At 36.6% G+C, this 16,977-nt stretch overlaps 1 protein-coding gene across 1 annotated transcript; it reads left to right on the forward strand.

Moving 5' to 3' along the window:
• The first annotated feature begins 2,622 nt into the window (after positions 1 to 2,622).
• atp1a1b (ATPase Na+/K+ transporting subunit alpha 1b) lies at positions 2,623 to 16,497 on the forward strand. The gene is made up of 22 exons (XM_079821435.1): positions 2,623 to 2,829; positions 5,781 to 5,894; positions 5,985 to 6,044; positions 6,131 to 6,334; positions 6,418 to 6,531; positions 6,973 to 7,107; positions 7,222 to 7,339; positions 7,917 to 8,185; positions 8,268 to 8,576; positions 10,311 to 10,445; positions 10,744 to 10,939; positions 11,034 to 11,209; positions 11,291 to 11,427; positions 11,514 to 11,664; positions 12,589 to 12,757; positions 12,829 to 12,983; positions 13,085 to 13,208; positions 14,608 to 14,753; positions 15,397 to 15,527; positions 15,637 to 15,738; positions 15,824 to 15,915; positions 16,047 to 16,497. Exons 1-22 carry the CDS (start codon positions 2,818 to 2,820, stop codon positions 16,073 to 16,075), a joined length of 3,078 nt encoding a protein of 1,025 aa, XP_079677561.1. The 5' UTR covers positions 2,623 to 2,817; the 3' UTR covers positions 16,076 to 16,497.
• The last annotated feature ends 480 nt before the right edge of the window (positions 16,498 to 16,977 follow it).

Here is a 16,977-nt window from a genome sequence, read left to right on the forward strand (position 1 = left end):
CAAATACAGTGTAACCAAGTTTACCCAAAAATGAAAGAAAAAATTGTCATAATTTACTCAAGAAATGTCAATCCAAATGTGTTTTTTTTTCTTTTCTTTTTTTGTAACATATATAGAAATGTCAGTTTTTTCCATGTAAGCCATTGTTCACCAACTTTGTTTGTTTACCAACATTCTTCCAAATATCTTATTTTCTGTTCTGCACAAGTATGCGTATTGGGAAAAACCCAAATTTGACTTAACTCCAGTCAATTAGTATACAATTTATAGTTGTAAAATATGGTATCCTGTGGTAACCAGATTTTTTACAGTGTCAATTTTCCATTTTAAATTTAACTGGATATTTTTACAATGAACCTCTTACCAATACATTTCAACACTGACATTTCGGATCCAACGCCATAGCCATTAGAAATATTTACTCCATGCCTTGAGGATTCAGTTTCGTCAATTTCACATTGTGTATTAAATGCAAAATAAGCGGTTACACTTTATGCACATAATCTGTTTTGCATTTTTAAAGAGGGATTTTGTCAAACCAGCTGTTTGATATGCCATGTTAATATGAAATGCCATTCTGTTTGCTGTCATGGTCACATCCCCAATCATTAATTTTCTCATTGTCTAACAGGTTTTGACACATCATTATAAACAGGCATCAGTAAAGAGAGCCACATACAGAATGCCCACCAGCACTAGTGCTCTTCTAAGACAGAAGAAATGGCTTTTCCATCAACTGTCAGGACCGTTACAGTGGCCATTGTATCTCAGTCCAGGGTTTGGATTGTGTTATCTAAAACATTGTCTATAGAGTGACACGTTTGTGTTTGTAGGGCTAGGATCCATGAAAAGACTGACCTGTTTAAAAGGTGCGTGTGGTCTATATTTGGACCTCTATGGACGTCTGAAATGGGGAGATGGTTAATGCGAGCTGGACGGAGATCAAGAGAAACCGGAGCTGGTCTTTGATATGTCCTATTGAGAGAAATGCCTTTAATGGATTTGTGATCAGATCAAAGGGATTGAAAAGGGAGAATTACAATGCATTTGTCTAAGGTAGCATCTGTGTCCCTTTGGCATAAACAGATAAAACACCAAACAGAGGCTTGTGTGTGCTTGAGTGATATAACCGTTTGTAATCACAGGCTTACACATAAAATAAAAGCAATGCATCAAATGAAATTGGAAAACCCATTGAAGTGGCCTTGCTTCACACCATTCGCAGTCTTTTGCGTGTGACTGATATTTCTCAGGCATTTAAGAATGTTTGGTGTCAGAAAAGCGTGGTTTAGCTCTACACACAGATTACCGCCAAAGCTCTTACATACTATGTCTTAAGACCTCATGTTAAAGCGTTGAAAATGCAGTAGTATTTAGACATTACAATTATGATGATGTTGCATAATACCAATAATGTTATAGGACAACTCCAAATCTACACAGCAACCCCTCTTTGCACTCGATGGCACCAGCTCAACACTGTATTATCTTTTAGCCACTTGTAGGTTTCCTGGCGTTGTTCTTGGTTTCCCACATTGTCATGGTTTCCTTACAAGCAGAGTAAAACATGCAAGGGAGGCAAAAGCAACCAATGATGAAAAATTCAATTAAATTTTTCTTTTCTTTTTTTGTTGCTTTTATCAAAATAGTAATGAATTTAATAGAACAATATGATGATGAGGTAAAGACTTATGTTTAAAAAATAAATCTATAATCCATAAAATCTATGCAGTTTTTGTATACCAATATCCTACACACAGACATTATTCCATGTGTTAATGTTTCAAGAACATGTTTTTTTGTGTTCATATTTTGCTGTATTTCTACTGTTAATACTCTTGTACATTTCCTTATACTCCTGTTATTTAGATATATTTTTGCGCATTATAAGATTATGACACTGCACTGAATATCATTGTTTTGTTTGGATTATAGATTTTCAAAAATATAGGAATTACGGTAATATAAAAAAATGGGGGGGGGGGGTAAAATGTTTGATTTAACATTCAAGTAAAAGTTTATTTTATTCTGTTCTATTTATTTTATCTCACACATTATTATTAGAGTAGCTAATATAAAAAGTAAATATATATAGGGGAGAAAGTAATACATTTATTCAGAAAGGATGCATTAAATGGATCAAGTGACAGTATAGACATTTATGATGTTGCAAAAGCTTTATATTTCAGATAAATGCTGTTCTTTTGAACTTTCTATTCATTAAATAATCCTGATTTTTTTTTTTTTTACTCAACCGATTTCAACATTGATAATAATAATAAATGTTTATTGAGCAGCAAATCATCATATTAGATTGATTTCTTAAGGATCATGTGACTGGAGTAATGCTGAAAATTCAGCTTTGAATCACATAAATAAATTACATTTTAAAATATATTCAAATAGAAAAAAAGTTATTTTAAATTGTAAAAATATTTCACAATAACTTGCTGTTTTTTTTGATCAAATAAATGCAGCCTTGGTGAGCAGAAGAGACTTCTTTCAAAACCATTAAAAAATATTAATGATTCCAAACTTTTGACTGGTATATCCTATAGGCTACGTTCTCTCAGTGCATTCAAACCTTAGATTTTACACTTCTCTCCTCTTGTGCAGACACGCACAAACACACAGGCTACACACAGGGTTTGCTCTCTTCCTATTGGTTGTTCAGTTTCTACACAGACTTGTTATCGAGACTCGCATATGAGTTTGAGTTGCAGCAGAGGCGCTGCTTATCTGATGCTCTGCTCCAAACATTTGAAAAGGGTTTTGAAAGTGAACATAAAGTAGCACAGTCGCCGTTCACAAGCAAAAATGGGAGTCGGGGTAAGTAAAATATGTTTTAATAATAATAATACGCGTTTTATTTTAAGCATATTTTAGATTAATGGAGGTCAAGGTACGTATTTCGGAAAATACGGATTATATTCAATATCTGAAGATCGCTGGTGGCAAATAGGCAACAAGCTCTGGAGTAGACGTTACCACGGTTTGTATTATGATGAAAAATATACTACACATAATCTGAAATATTTCTTCTACTCAGTTTTCATTAGGCCTATCTAGTGCAGCCTAATGAAAACTAAGTGGAAGAAATATTTCAGAGTCTGTGTTGCTAGTTATTATGTTGTTGGGTTGTGGAGTGTTTTTTTGTTTCTTATTCTATGACTGCAATGTGTATTTCAGTTTGAAGTGGGAGTGTCGTATAGGCTGTAGTGACCTGTTGAGTGCATGCTCATAACTTACTATTCATCACTATTTCCAGCCATTATTAGCAGTTAGGAATCATGATTTAAAACTGTGCATCCACTGTTTTGCACGTTCATTGTAATTGTTCTTGCGCAATGTGACTGTTGCGTATGTTCTTACTTCCTAAATACGAGTTAGTCACAGGTTGTTGTTTTTGAGTGTTTTCTCTCCTCCCCGTAAGAACATTGTGTGCTTTTTATATCTAGGTCAGTAGGCTACACCAGAATTACGACTAAACTTTCTAATCCTTTTTAAGAGAAAATATGTCAACGTGTAGATGCTTGCCTCCTAATGTGCTGCACCTATTTTCACAGTATTGACTCATAGGTACTTTCACTGTATAACCAAACGTGTTTGATTGGGTGTTAAGTGGGATTGTTTGCAAGTGATGAAACATTTTTTCATCCTCACACAGTTGCTCCCGTCACACTCCTGTGTGTAACCTTGAAGGTGGCAAAACATGTTTGCCTGAGGCAACAATTGCATTGAACTCTGGTTGACTGGACAGCTGAATAAAACATGAGCACAAGTATTGTGCTGGTGTTTATCTGTTGCATATTTGTTAATGTGTGACTGAACCTCACAGATATTCTGGGCTAAACTAATGATACTCCCACTTTTGCCTACTCATGTTCTCTTTTGGGAATGAAATGTACTGTGGGAAAAGCTTTGTTGCTTCCGCTTGTTTCTTTTCTTTGGATAGAGACCAAGATGACATGGTTGCTTCGATGTCCCTAGTTGAGACTGGCTCTGTGCCACAGAACATTATTAGACTTGTTGTTCCATATAGCTGATCATATCAAGAGACAGCTGATCCCTACAAAATACATCAAAGACCCTTGAGAACTCAGGAGGTTGGCAGTAATTTGTATATGTTTTGGTAATCTGATAGTTGGGTTTGCCCTCATCTTCACCACATGAGATACGATGTAATAAGTGATGTATTTAATATAAAGTTTGCATTAGATGCTGGTTCCTTTTCTTTTTAATAAAGGTATAGTTGACCAAAAAATGAAAAATCTGTCATTATTAACATCTACCTTCATGTTCTTCTAAACTTCTGTGACTTCCGCTGAAATCAAGACGAGAAAATTTGGAGAACATTTGTTTTCTATCCTCTTTTTGACACAGTTACAATGAACGAGACCTAAATCGCCCAAGTTTTAAAAAGGATTTAAAAGCACCAGAGTATCACAAAAGTGGTCCGTTCAACCTCTTTTCAAGTTTTCTGAAGGCTTACAAATCACTCTTTTGAGCCAGGTCTCTCCAGGGAATCTGTTGGTCCAATTACAAGAATTAGTCTGAATGATTGATCCACAAATCAAACTAATTTGGTTCTTGAATGCAAATCACTGATGCAATATTCTGGTAGCAGGTTAGAAGCCTACAGGAGGAGAATATTATAGTAAAAAACAATGTACATGTCTGTCTGTTTCTCACCTAAATATATTGTATGACTTCTGGCAATTTGTAACATAGCGCACAAGCCGTACAAACGGCTTTTATGGTGTTTTTGAATACTTTTTAGTAGCTTGAAAGTAGGGATGCACCGATATGAGCATTTTGGCTGTTACCGATAACTGATAATTATTTATATTTGAAAGCCGATAACTGATATATTGGCTGTTAACTCTACATTTTATATACTTTTTGAGAGCCTGATTACAAAAACAAAAGTCTCAACATTAAAAGCCATTTCCCAAACACAATTATAAGTTTCTCATTTTAATACCTATATGACAGAACTGTGCTGCACATGTTTGACTTAACTGTATTTTCCTTTCTAAAGTGATTACAATCATATTTGAAGCAATTCAAAACCATAATGGCAAACAGTTCGCATCTGAAGTGTCTCAGCTGAAGGAAATAATCCATTATTTATTGAAATTTTCACACTGGGCCGATAACATTAAAAATGAACATATATATGCCACATTTTCGCATTTGGCCGATAATGATAACATTAAAAATGAACATATATCGGCTGATACCGATATTGTGGCCGATGTATCGTGCATTTGTAATGGTATGGAAAAGAGCAACCAGCACAGTCTGAGTTGAGTGAGTAAATAATGACAGATTTTTTATTTAATTTAAAGCTGCAGTCCGTAATTTTTTGCGCTCTAGCGGTTAATAAACAGAACTGCATGCGTCTTGTGGAAGAACATTGCAGCCGGAGCTACTTCTCTCTGTTTATGTCTATGGCGAGTCACGCAGGGACTGTGCTCCTCCGCAGCGGTTCCTACCAGACCGGTCTGAAATAGTCCCAATATAAACACTTATTATAAGTGTACCATAATGAATCACGGTTAGACAAAAACACGGTTTGGAAAATGGATTAATGTTGTACATTCTCATTATAAAATTTTGGTAAATCTTGAACACAAAAAAATTTACGGACAGCAGCTTTAATCTATTCCTTGGGTGAATTATAACCTTACTTTTGCCACAAAATGACTTAGGGGAAACAATTGTCACAGCCAAGAACTCCTAAAGTTATTATTTAATGTTTCAAACATCTATTTTAGGATGGACGGGACCAGTACGAGCTGGCGGCAACGTCAGAGCAAGGAGGGAAGAAAAAGAACAAAATCAAGAAGAGGGAGAATGATATGGACGAGCTGAAAAAGGAAGTGGATATGGTAAGTCTTTACTTACAGTTTTGTTTCAGTATAGTACACTCTGATAAGTTTTCCAAAACTGAATCTTTCAGTATAATATATATATTACAGGATGATCACAAACTGACTTTGGAAGAGCTCCACCGTAAGTATGGTACAGACTTGAGCAGAGTAAGTCTTCTCTCTTTTATAAAATGACTATTAATAAATCACTAGTGAAAAAAATAACTAACATAGTCTCCTTGTGACTTCATCAGGGGCTTACAGGCGCCCGTGCGGCAGAGATTCTGGCCCGTGATGGACCTAATGCCCTCACTCCACCTCCAACTACCCCAGAATGGGTGAAGTTCTGTAAGCAGATGTTTGGAGGTTTCTCCATGCTTTTGTGGACTGGTGCCGTTCTCTGCTTTCTTGCATATGGCATTCAGGCCGCAATGGAGGATGAGCCTGCCAATGACAATGTGAGAGGGAATGCTGAAAAATAAGTGTGTTCCTTTCTTTTATGTATTATATCTAATCTTGTCTATCTCTTTGTGCAATGCAGCTGTATTTGGGAGTTGTGTTATCAGCTGTGGTTATCATCACCGGATGTTTCTCGTACTATCAAGATGCTAAGAGCTCAAAAATTATGGACTCTTTCAAGAATTTGGTTCCCCAGGTACGTATTTCTTCCTAATTTTTTGGCCATTTAAGGGATAGTTCATCATTTACTCAAATATAAGTTGTTCCAAACCTGATTAAATTTCTTTGTTCTGCTGTAAACAAAGGAAGATATTTGGAAGAATGTTTGTAACCAAGCATCTCGGCCCCCATTGACTACCATAGTAGAAAAAAAAAAATACTATGGTAGTCAATGGTTGGAGAGACCTGATCTGCTTGGTTACAAACATTTTTCCAAATATCTTCCTTTGTGTACAGCAGAACAAAGAAATTTATACAGGTTTGGAACAACTTGAATTTGAGTAAATGATGACAGAATTTTCATTTTTGGGTGAACTATCCCTTTAAATTTACAATTTTTGTCTTTAAACCTAATAAACTGATCTACAAGCTTAAATACATTGTAGTTTTGTCTTATTATTATTTTTTTCTTTTCTAGCAAGCATTGGTTGTCCGTGATGGTGAGAAGAAGCAAATTAACGCTGAAGAAGTGGTGGTTGGTGATCTGGTGGAAGTAAAAGGCGGTGACAGGATCCCTGCTGACCTGAGAATCGTAGGCTCACATGGCTGCAAGGTTATTATGAGCCTTCATTTCTTACTTTATATGATCAGTGCAGTGTGAACTTCATATTTCCTGTCTGGTGCAGTGGCATTATGTAAACACATCTTTTAAATTGGATGTTTTAAGGTGGATAACTCCTCTCTGACTGGAGAATCAGAGCCTCAGACACGTTCCCCGGATTTCTCAAATGATAATCCTCTAGAGACCAGGAATATTGCTTTCTTCTCCACCAATTGTGTAGAAGGTATTTTATATTCTCATTCACTAGAGATGTTCAGGAAAGTGTTTCACTTCTATCCTCATAATTGTAACGATTTCATTGTAAATCAACTCATACACTTTGTTTTATTTTTATATTGACACTTTTACTTTTATTATTACTCATTATACCATTGAGTGACTCTCTTAATGAGTGAGTCATTGAAACATAATTTATATATACATATAATATTTTAGGTTTCCTATTTAAATATGTTTTAAAATGTAAGTTTCAGCAGCCATTACCCCAGTTTTCAGGGGTTTTTCACATTTTCACATGATCCTTCAGAAATCATTCTAACATGCTGATTTTAGATTTATCTGTGCTAATGCTCAAAAAACATTTCTAATTATTATCAATGTTGAAAATGGTTGTGGAAACCATGAAACTTCTTTTGATGAATGGAAATCTCAAAAGAAATAGACATTTTTGTAACATTATAAATGTCTTTAATGCCATTTAATGTATTTTTGATGAATACAGTTTTCATTTATCAATTGATTTTTAAGCCTGATACTTTGGTGTCCTCTTCTTCTCATGCAAAACTTCACATTTGTTTTAGGTACTGCACGTGGTGTCGTCATCAGCACTGGAGACCGTACTGTAATGGGCCGAATTGCAACACTTGCATCTGGTTTAGAGGTTGGCCGCACCCCCATCTCCATTGAGATTGAACACTTCATCCACATCATCACAGGCGTGGCTGTCTTCCTGGGTCTCTCTTTCTTTATTCTGTCTCTTGTTCTTGGTTACTCCTGGTTGGAGGCTGTTATCTTTCTTATTGGCATCATTGTGGCCAATGTGCCTGAAGGTCTTCTTGCTACAGTCACAGTAAGTTAGTTCAAACTTACTTTGTTTGAAGGTTAGGTCCTTATATTTTTATGACACCTACTCTCTGTTTCTCGTTCTTTAGGTTTGTCTCACCCTCACAGCTAAACGTATGGCTAAGAAGAACTGTTTGGTTAAGAACCTTGAAGCTGTTGAAACCCTGGGCTCAACCTCAACCATCTGCTCCGATAAAACTGGCACATTAACACAGAATCGCATGACTGTAGCTCATATGTGGTTTGATAACCAGATCCATGAGGCTGACACCACAGAGAATCAGAGCGGGACCTCTTTTGACCGCAGCTCGGCCACCTGGGCCGCATTGGCGCGTGTTGCTGGGCTCTGCAACAGGGCTGTGTTCCTGGCAGAACAGACCAACGTGCCAATTCTGAAGGTTCGTTTTTGATGTGAAGGTTCGTTTTTGATACTTATACTCACCTATGTCACAGGGTGTATAGGTCAGTGCGCAAGTTATACAATAACTGCTAATGCTTTTTTAAGAAGCATACATATATACTCACCTAAAGGATTATTAGGAACAGCTGTTCAATTTCTAATCCAATCACATGGCAGTTGCTTCAATGCATTTAGGGGTGTGGTCCTGGTCAAGACAATCTCCTGAACTCCAAACTGAATGTCAGAATGGGAAAGAAAGGTGATTTTGAGCGTGGCATGGTTGTTGGTGCCAGACGGGCCGGTCTGAGTATTTCACAATCTGCTCAGTTACTGGGATTTTCGTGCACAACCATTTCTAGGGTTTACAAAGAATGGTGTGAAAAGGGAAAAACATCCAGTATGCGGCAGTCCTGTGGGCGAAAATGCCTTGTTGATGCTAGAGGTCAGAGGAGAATGGTCCGACTGATTCAAGCTGATAGAAGAGCAACTTTGACTGAAATAACAGTCGTTACAACCGAGGTATGCAGCAAAGCATTTGTGAAGCCACAACACGCACAACCTTGAGGCGGATGGGCTACAACAGCAGAAGACCCCACCGGGTACCACTCATCTCCACTACAAATAGGAAAAAGAGGCTACAATTTGCACGAACTCACCAAAATTGGACAGTTGAAGACTGGAAAAATGTTGCCTGGTCTGATGAGTCTCGATTTCTGTTGAGACATTCAGATAGTAGAGTCAGAATTTGGCGTAAACAGAATGAGAACATGGATCCATCATGCCTTGTTACCACTGTGCAGGCTGGTGGTGGTGGTGTAATGGTGTGGGGGATGTTTTCTTGGCACACTTTGGGCCCCTTAGTGCCAATTGGGCATCGTTTAAATGCCAAGGCCTACCTGAGCATTGTTTCTGACCATGTCCATCCCTTTATGATCACCATGTACCCATCATCTGATAGCTACTTCCAGCAGGTTAATGCACCATGTCACAAAGCTCGTATCATTTCAAATTGGTTTCTTGAACATGACAATGAGTTCACTGTACTAAAATGGCCCCCAGTGTCACCAGATCTCAACCCAATAGAGCATCTTTGGGATGTGGTGGAACGGGAGCTTCGTGCCCTGGATGTGTATCCCACAAATCTCCATCAACTGCAAGATGCTATCCTATCAATATGGGCCAACATTTCTAAAGAATGCTTTCATCACCTTGTTGAATCAATGCCACATAGAATTAAGGCAGTTCTGAAGGCGAAAGGGGGTCAAACACAGTATTAGTATGGTGTTCCTAATAATCCTTTAGGTGAGTGTATGTATACTGCATCAAAGAATTATGAAAACAAATATCAAAGTTTCCACAAAAATACTAAGCAGCCCAACTGTTTTGTAACATTGATAATAATAAGAAATGTTCCTTGAGCAGGAAATCAACATTTCTGATGGATCATGTGACACTGAAAACTGGAGTAATGACTGCTGAAAATTCAGCTTTGACATCACAGAGATAGATATATAGATAGATAGATAGATAGATAGATAGATAGATAGATAGATAGATAGATAGATAGATAGATAGATAGATAGATAGATAGATAGTTAGATAGTCAGTGTACCATTTAATAATGATCCTAATGAAAATTAAAAAGTAAAAAACATGTTTGTCACCTTTTCATTGTGAAAATTGTTTGTAAAATTTTAAATTAAATATCTCACTTGTGTGTTTAAATGTTTAGAGAGATGTAGCTGGGGATGCGTCTGAATCCGCTCTCCTGAAATGCATTGAGCTTTGCTGTGGATCTGTGAAAGAAATGAGAGAAAAGTACGACAAAGCGGCGGAAATCCCTTTCAACTCTACAAACAAATATCAGGTACTGGATTTAGGATCTTCCATATCTAGGTATAGCAAAAACAATATGGATTCTTATTTGGAATGCAGATAAATAATTCCCAAAAAATGAATTGGGTCTGTGTTGAATGAATTGTGGGTTTGCAAAAACATAAAGCTGTTGTTTCAAGCGTGGTAGGAACATTCCTTTGTGTGTGTTTTTTCTTCTTCTAATTAATCACACTAAATAAACATGTTCAACTGACAGTCAGAATTTTCACATACTACTAATAAAATGCATCTCATCATTATCTAAAATGATCTGATGCTTGCTTTGGTAGCTGTCAGTGCACAAGAACCCAACTGGTGGCACAGAGTCTAAACACCTGCTGGTCATGAAAGGAGCCCCGGAGAGAATCCTGGAACGCTGTGCTACTATATTGATCCAAGGGAAGGAGCAGCATTTGGACGATGAAATGAAAGAATCCTTTCAGAATGCTTATCTGGAGCTTGGGGGCCTTGGAGAAAGAGTTTTGGGTAAAAGAGTAAAACAAAAACTGCTTCTTCAAATAAAGGTTGTGAGTTGACCTGAGCAAATTGTGGACTTATCATTCACATTCTTCTCCAACAGGCTTCTGTCATTTCAACCTCCCTGATGACCAGTTTCCAGAAGGTTTCCAGTTTGATGCTGAGGATGTGAATTTCCCTACTGACAATCTGTGCTTTGTGGGTCTCATGTCAATGATCGACCCTCCTCGTGCTGCTGTACCGGATGCTGTTGGCAAATGCAGAAGTGCAGGAATCAAGGTAAAGCAGAGATGCAAATCCAGCATATGTGCTGAATTTATTATATAATTATAGTTCACACATATATTTCTGAACTATTAGGTTATCATGGTAACCGGTGACCATCCAATCACCGCAAAAGCCATAGCAAAGGGTGTTGGGATTATTTCTGAGGGTAATGAGACTGTGGAAGATATTGCTGCTCGCTTGAATATACCTGTCAATGAGGTCAACCCCAGGTATCACAGTGTGTTAGTTTTAATAAAAACGTTACTGGAACTTGCCTTGACATGAATCTAATAACTCAGCGAATGTCTCTTTTCAGAGATGCAAAGGCCTGTGTGGTTCACGGCGGAGACCTGAAGGACCTCACGGCTGAACAGCTAGATGATATTCTGAAGTACCACACAGAAATTGTGTTCGCCAGAACGTCGCCACAGCAGAAACTGATTATTGTTGAGGGGTGTCAGCGACAGGTAATGACTGAACTTCTGAATATAATGGGTTGTGGACCTTTATACATCAATTAGACAGAAAGTTCAGAACAGGGGTTTTCAATCTTCTTGATTCCAAGGACCCGAAAATGTTATCCCCCCTTGTGAGGAACCCCCTTTTATAAATAAAAAGACAACTACGGTAAGTTGTATTATGTTCATTTAAAATTTTGGAGTCAGTATGATATTTTTTAAAAAGAAATTCATATTTGATTTAATTCTGAAAACAAGTTTTCACAAAAATATTAAGCAGCACAACTGTTTTTAACATTGCTAATAGTGATAAATGTTTCTTGAACACCAAACCAGCATATTAAGGCCCCGATATATTTCAAGTGAAATCGGGAAAACGAACCGGTGTGGTGTATTTTCATACAAAATCGGTTTGTTTGGAGTTCGTTTCAGGAGTAGCACATATTTACATATTCATCTAAGCGCCTCTCTTAGTAGCGCGGGCGGCATCGGATGTTTGCTAACATTATATCGCTGCAAAGGTATTTCGAACTTCTTTTTACCCCTAAACAAAGAATAGAAAAGAACTTCGCTGTGAGTATTTTGGGGCCTTTAGAAAATTATCTGAAGGATCATGTGACACTGAAGACTGGTTTACAGATTACTGGAGTTACAGTTTCTTTAAATTGTAATGATATTTTACAGTATTATGGTTTTTACTATATTTTTCATCAAATAAATGCAGCCTTGTTGAGCATGAGAGAACTTTTTTACTGACTCCAAACTTTTGAATGGTAGTGAGTAAAATTGCATTATTTGGATATTAAAATAAGCTGTTTGCAAAATTGAATAGTTGGGTTTTATATTGTTACTGTAATCATGCCAAATAATTTTTTTAGATTATTCAAATTTACTTTTAATTCCCGCTGTTAAAAAATAATGTATCTTCCAAAGGGAGCCATTGTGGCGGTAACAGGGGATGGTGTGAATGATTCTCCTGCACTGAAGAAGGCTGATATTGGTGTTGCTATGGGCATTGCTGGCTCAGACGTGTCCAAACAGGCTGCTGACATGATCCTGCTAGATGACAACTTTGCCTCAATCGTCACAGGTGTAGAAGAAGGTACGGAAGACCTTTATACATATCTTCTCAATGTTGTGGGCTCTTTTATTAGTGTTTTCTCTCCAAACTAGGGCGTCTGATCTTTGACAACTTGAAGAAGTCCATTGCATATACCCTGACCAGTAACATCCCTGAGATCACACCCTTCCTGTTCTTCATTATCGCCAACATCCCCTTGCCTCTAGGAACTGTTACCATTCTGTGTATTGACTTGGGAACAGACATGGTCAGTGCCGAACATGCTGGGTTATTTTCTTTTTCATTCTTGCATTAGGTCTTTCCACCTCTACAAAAGATGACAGTTAATCATTTGGTTTTCTTTTCAAGGTCCCTGCTATTTCTCTTGCATATGAGGCTGCTGAGAGTGATATCATGAAGAGACAACCCAGAAACCCTAAAACAGACAAGTTGGTGAATGAAAGACTTATTAGCATTGCATATGGGCAGATAGGTAGGTAGCCATTTTATGGCTTTGTTCTAGTCGCCTTTGGTAGATAGTTGGTAGATTGGTATATAATTGGTAGATAATGGTGGTAAACATACTAAGATTGTCTGTTTGATTCCTGGAGAATACATACATACTGACCATACCTGTCAACACTTGAGTATCAAAATCCGGGAGACTTATAAATGGTGGGTATTATGTTAATACATAATTTTTAATAAAACTTAACTAGATTAATCACATATTTTTTCTGTGATTAATCATGATTAATCGCCATTAAAACACTTAATATTTTAATACATTTTATGTTATAATTTGAGTTAATCTCCAAATTGATGTAGAAACAACATATGGAAAGAATATTTTAAATTCTTTTAAAATATAAGTATATATTTTAAATGACATCTTTTTATGAACAAAGGCCAGTATCATTGATACTAATACTGATGTCTCTATGAAATAAAATTTAATTGACACTTTAATGAAATAACACATTAAAATTTATTAGGCTTCAAAAAATTTAAGTGAATTTAAAAACATAAACCCATAATAAATTTCATAGGCTACATGTGCCCTTCCTACCTCTATAACAAGTAGGACATATACAGAAATTGAAAAGTTATTAAACGATTTGCACTGCATAAATTATAAATTATACATAGATTAATCCTTATTAAAGAGCAGTGAGGAATTACTTTTGTTCATTACATTGTCATCATAAGTGGTTGCTGTCACTTTAAGATTTTGATTATTCATATAACGAGGTTTGGGCCATGCAAATTACGGGAGATTCCCGGGAGAAATAACAAAACGGGAGGGGGGCGGGAGATGGGTGTGAAATGCGGGAGTGTTGACAGGTATGATACTAACACATATCTTAAACGTAAAAACATCTGCCAGAATGCATACGCTGCCATTCAAAAGTTTTGAAAGTCTCTTATGCTCACCAAGGGTGCATTTTATATGACCAAAAATACAGTAAAAACTAATACTGTGAAATTTTACTACAATTTAACATTTTTAAATGTAATTTATTCTTGTGATGGCAAAGCTGACTTTTCAGCTCACTTTTGTAACATAGAAATATTTTGTAACAGTATAAATTGTCACTTTTTTAATGCAAATCAATTGTGCATCCTTGCTGAATAAAAGTTGTTGATTTCTTTAAAACAATTCTTACTGGCCCCAATATTTCCATGCTGTAAATGTAAATAAACTACTGTCAGGATCCAAGAACTTTTACTGGTATTTGATCAAGTGCTAAATTAGCATGTTGAGAATCCTATTCCAAGTTTTTGCTGACTAACATGCCACCATATAAAAGCTTCTCACAATCATTAGAATATGTCATATTGCTTCACAATTAAAAAAGTATTTTAATGCAAGATCTTGTCTGGTTCTGCAGGTATGATTCAGGCTTTGGCTGGATTTTTTGCATACTTTGTCATTCTTGCTGAAAATGGATTTTTACCATCAAGACTACTAGGAATTCGTGTAGGTTGGGATGACAAGTATGTTAATGACCTGGAGGACAGTTACGGGCAACAGTGGGTAGGTATTATGAATTATGGCTGGATCTGAAATGGCCCCCCTTATAGGGCATTATTGGTGTCAGAAACCATCTATAGAGTGCACTCATTCTATCCCACATAACGACTGTACAGCCGATGTACACTCAACAAATTCACTCACTCATTTTCATTCACTCCTTCAAGTGAACTGTATTAGTGGACTAACATAGGGAATATAGTGATTGAGGGTTTACGGGGCGATTTCGGATTCACAGTTGTGAATTATGATTTGCTACATGCTAGTAAGGGGGAGGGGCATTCTCATTCTAGAGGGCATTTGATTGGATAAATGTTTGTGTCAACAGTATTTCTCTTTTTTCCCACAAGAGAAAGACATTTTAAAATATTTATTCTACCATTCAAAAGTAAAATGTTTTTGAATGTCTTCTGCTTACCAATGATGCATTTATTTGATCAAAAATACAGTAAAAAGAGGAACATTTTCAGCAGCCATTATTCCAAGCTGAAGTGTACATCTACTAAAATGTAATGTTATCAACATTTAGGAGTACACTAGCATATAGCTGTATATAGCCCCAAAACCCAAATTTATATTTCATGAAGTCTTCTTAAGTAATACTTTTAGATTTGTATTTGACCAACACAGTGTTATGTTTTCTCAGACATATGAACAGAGAAAGATTGTGGAGTTCACTTGCCACACAGCATTCTTCGCCAGCATTGTGATTGTGCAGTGGGCCGATCTGATTATCTGCAAGACCAGGCGTAATTCTGTTTTCCAGCAGGGAATGAAGTGAGTCTGGGAGAACAAATGAGCTCTGAATGAGCATAAGCCCATGCTCTTGAAGAGATTTTCATTCATTTATTGTCTATTTACCACATTTTTTGGTCTACAACTACAGGAACAAAATCCTGATCTTTGGATTGTTTGAGGAAACAGCACTAGCGGCTTTCTTGTCTTACTGCCCTGGCATGGATGTGGCTCTCAGAATGTACCCACTCAAGTAGGCTAAAATGTATTTGTATAAAACAAATGTACAGTTATTTCTTGCCTGCTTCTTCGGTTTATGTTCTGCGCTCTATATACAGGCTCAGTTGGTGGTTCTGTGCCTTCCCATACTCTCTTCTCATCTTTATTTATGATGAAATCAGAAAGCTCGTCCTTAGAAGGAACCCTGGAGGTAATCTGCTCCCTTATTCTAACCAATTGCACTGTATTGTAGATTGTCAGTTGTATTTAAATGAATACTAATGTATGTCTGTGCACTGTATGAATATACTGTAAAAATATATATTTTTTCTTTCCTTGCAGGTTGGATGGAAAGAGAGACGTACTACTAGACCATCAAGTTAGCACTACTTTTGAGTTATCTTTGTGGCGTTACAGTAGTTTTTTTTGTTTGTTCTAAAATTAACCTGTACATTTTAAAATATTTTTTATATAGAACAATTGTAGTTTTTGTAGCTGTTTTGTAATTGTACTGAGATCCTGCTGACACATGCCATGCTTAAGATAGACTTGAAAGTTTTTAATTGTGTAATTTGAATAAATTGTGTCGACTTCACTAAAAATGCGATCTCGTTTAATAACTTTCTGCCTTGTATATGTGCCAGTGATGTTTTTGTGTAGGCAGCAAGTGATATTTATGCAGGTCTGTACTGCATATTCCAGTGTGAATCATAGAATAATTACACTTCTAAATGTATTCTTAGTATTTCTAAATAATTAAATTAATTTCTAAATAAATATATTTAAATGTTTTAAGAAACATCAATATCAGCATAGTGGCTAGTTTTAGGTTGCTTGTTATATCGTTTGTACAAGAATGTGTGTGGGTTTTTTTTCATTCAACTTGCTCACTGAATGGTCCTTTCAAGATGGCTAAGAGCCTAGTAACCCAGAAGAATAGAATCATGTTGGCATGGATACACAGCAGTAGCCCTAAACTTTTTTCATTCAGAATTTAAGGAACAGAATGTGCCTGTATTTTCTCTCAGTCTTTCATTCATTTAGAACCCACTGGAATGTTAAACCACTTGTTGTTATTCTGCAGTGGTGTTAACGGGCTGATTTAGCTTAACACACACACACACACAAGCTGGCATGTGTGGTTTATGGGGACTTTCCATAGGCGTGATGTTTTTTATACTGTACAAACTGTATATTCTACCCCCCTACACTAACCCTACCCCTAAACCTACCCATCATAGAAAATGTTCTGCATTTTTTTTTCATTCAAAAA

The sequence above is a fragment of the Gobio gobio genome, assembly GCF_949357685.1.
Source record: "Gobio gobio genome assembly, chromosome: 7".
Lineage (NCBI taxonomy): Eukaryota > Metazoa > Chordata > Actinopteri > Cypriniformes > Gobionidae > Gobio > Gobio gobio.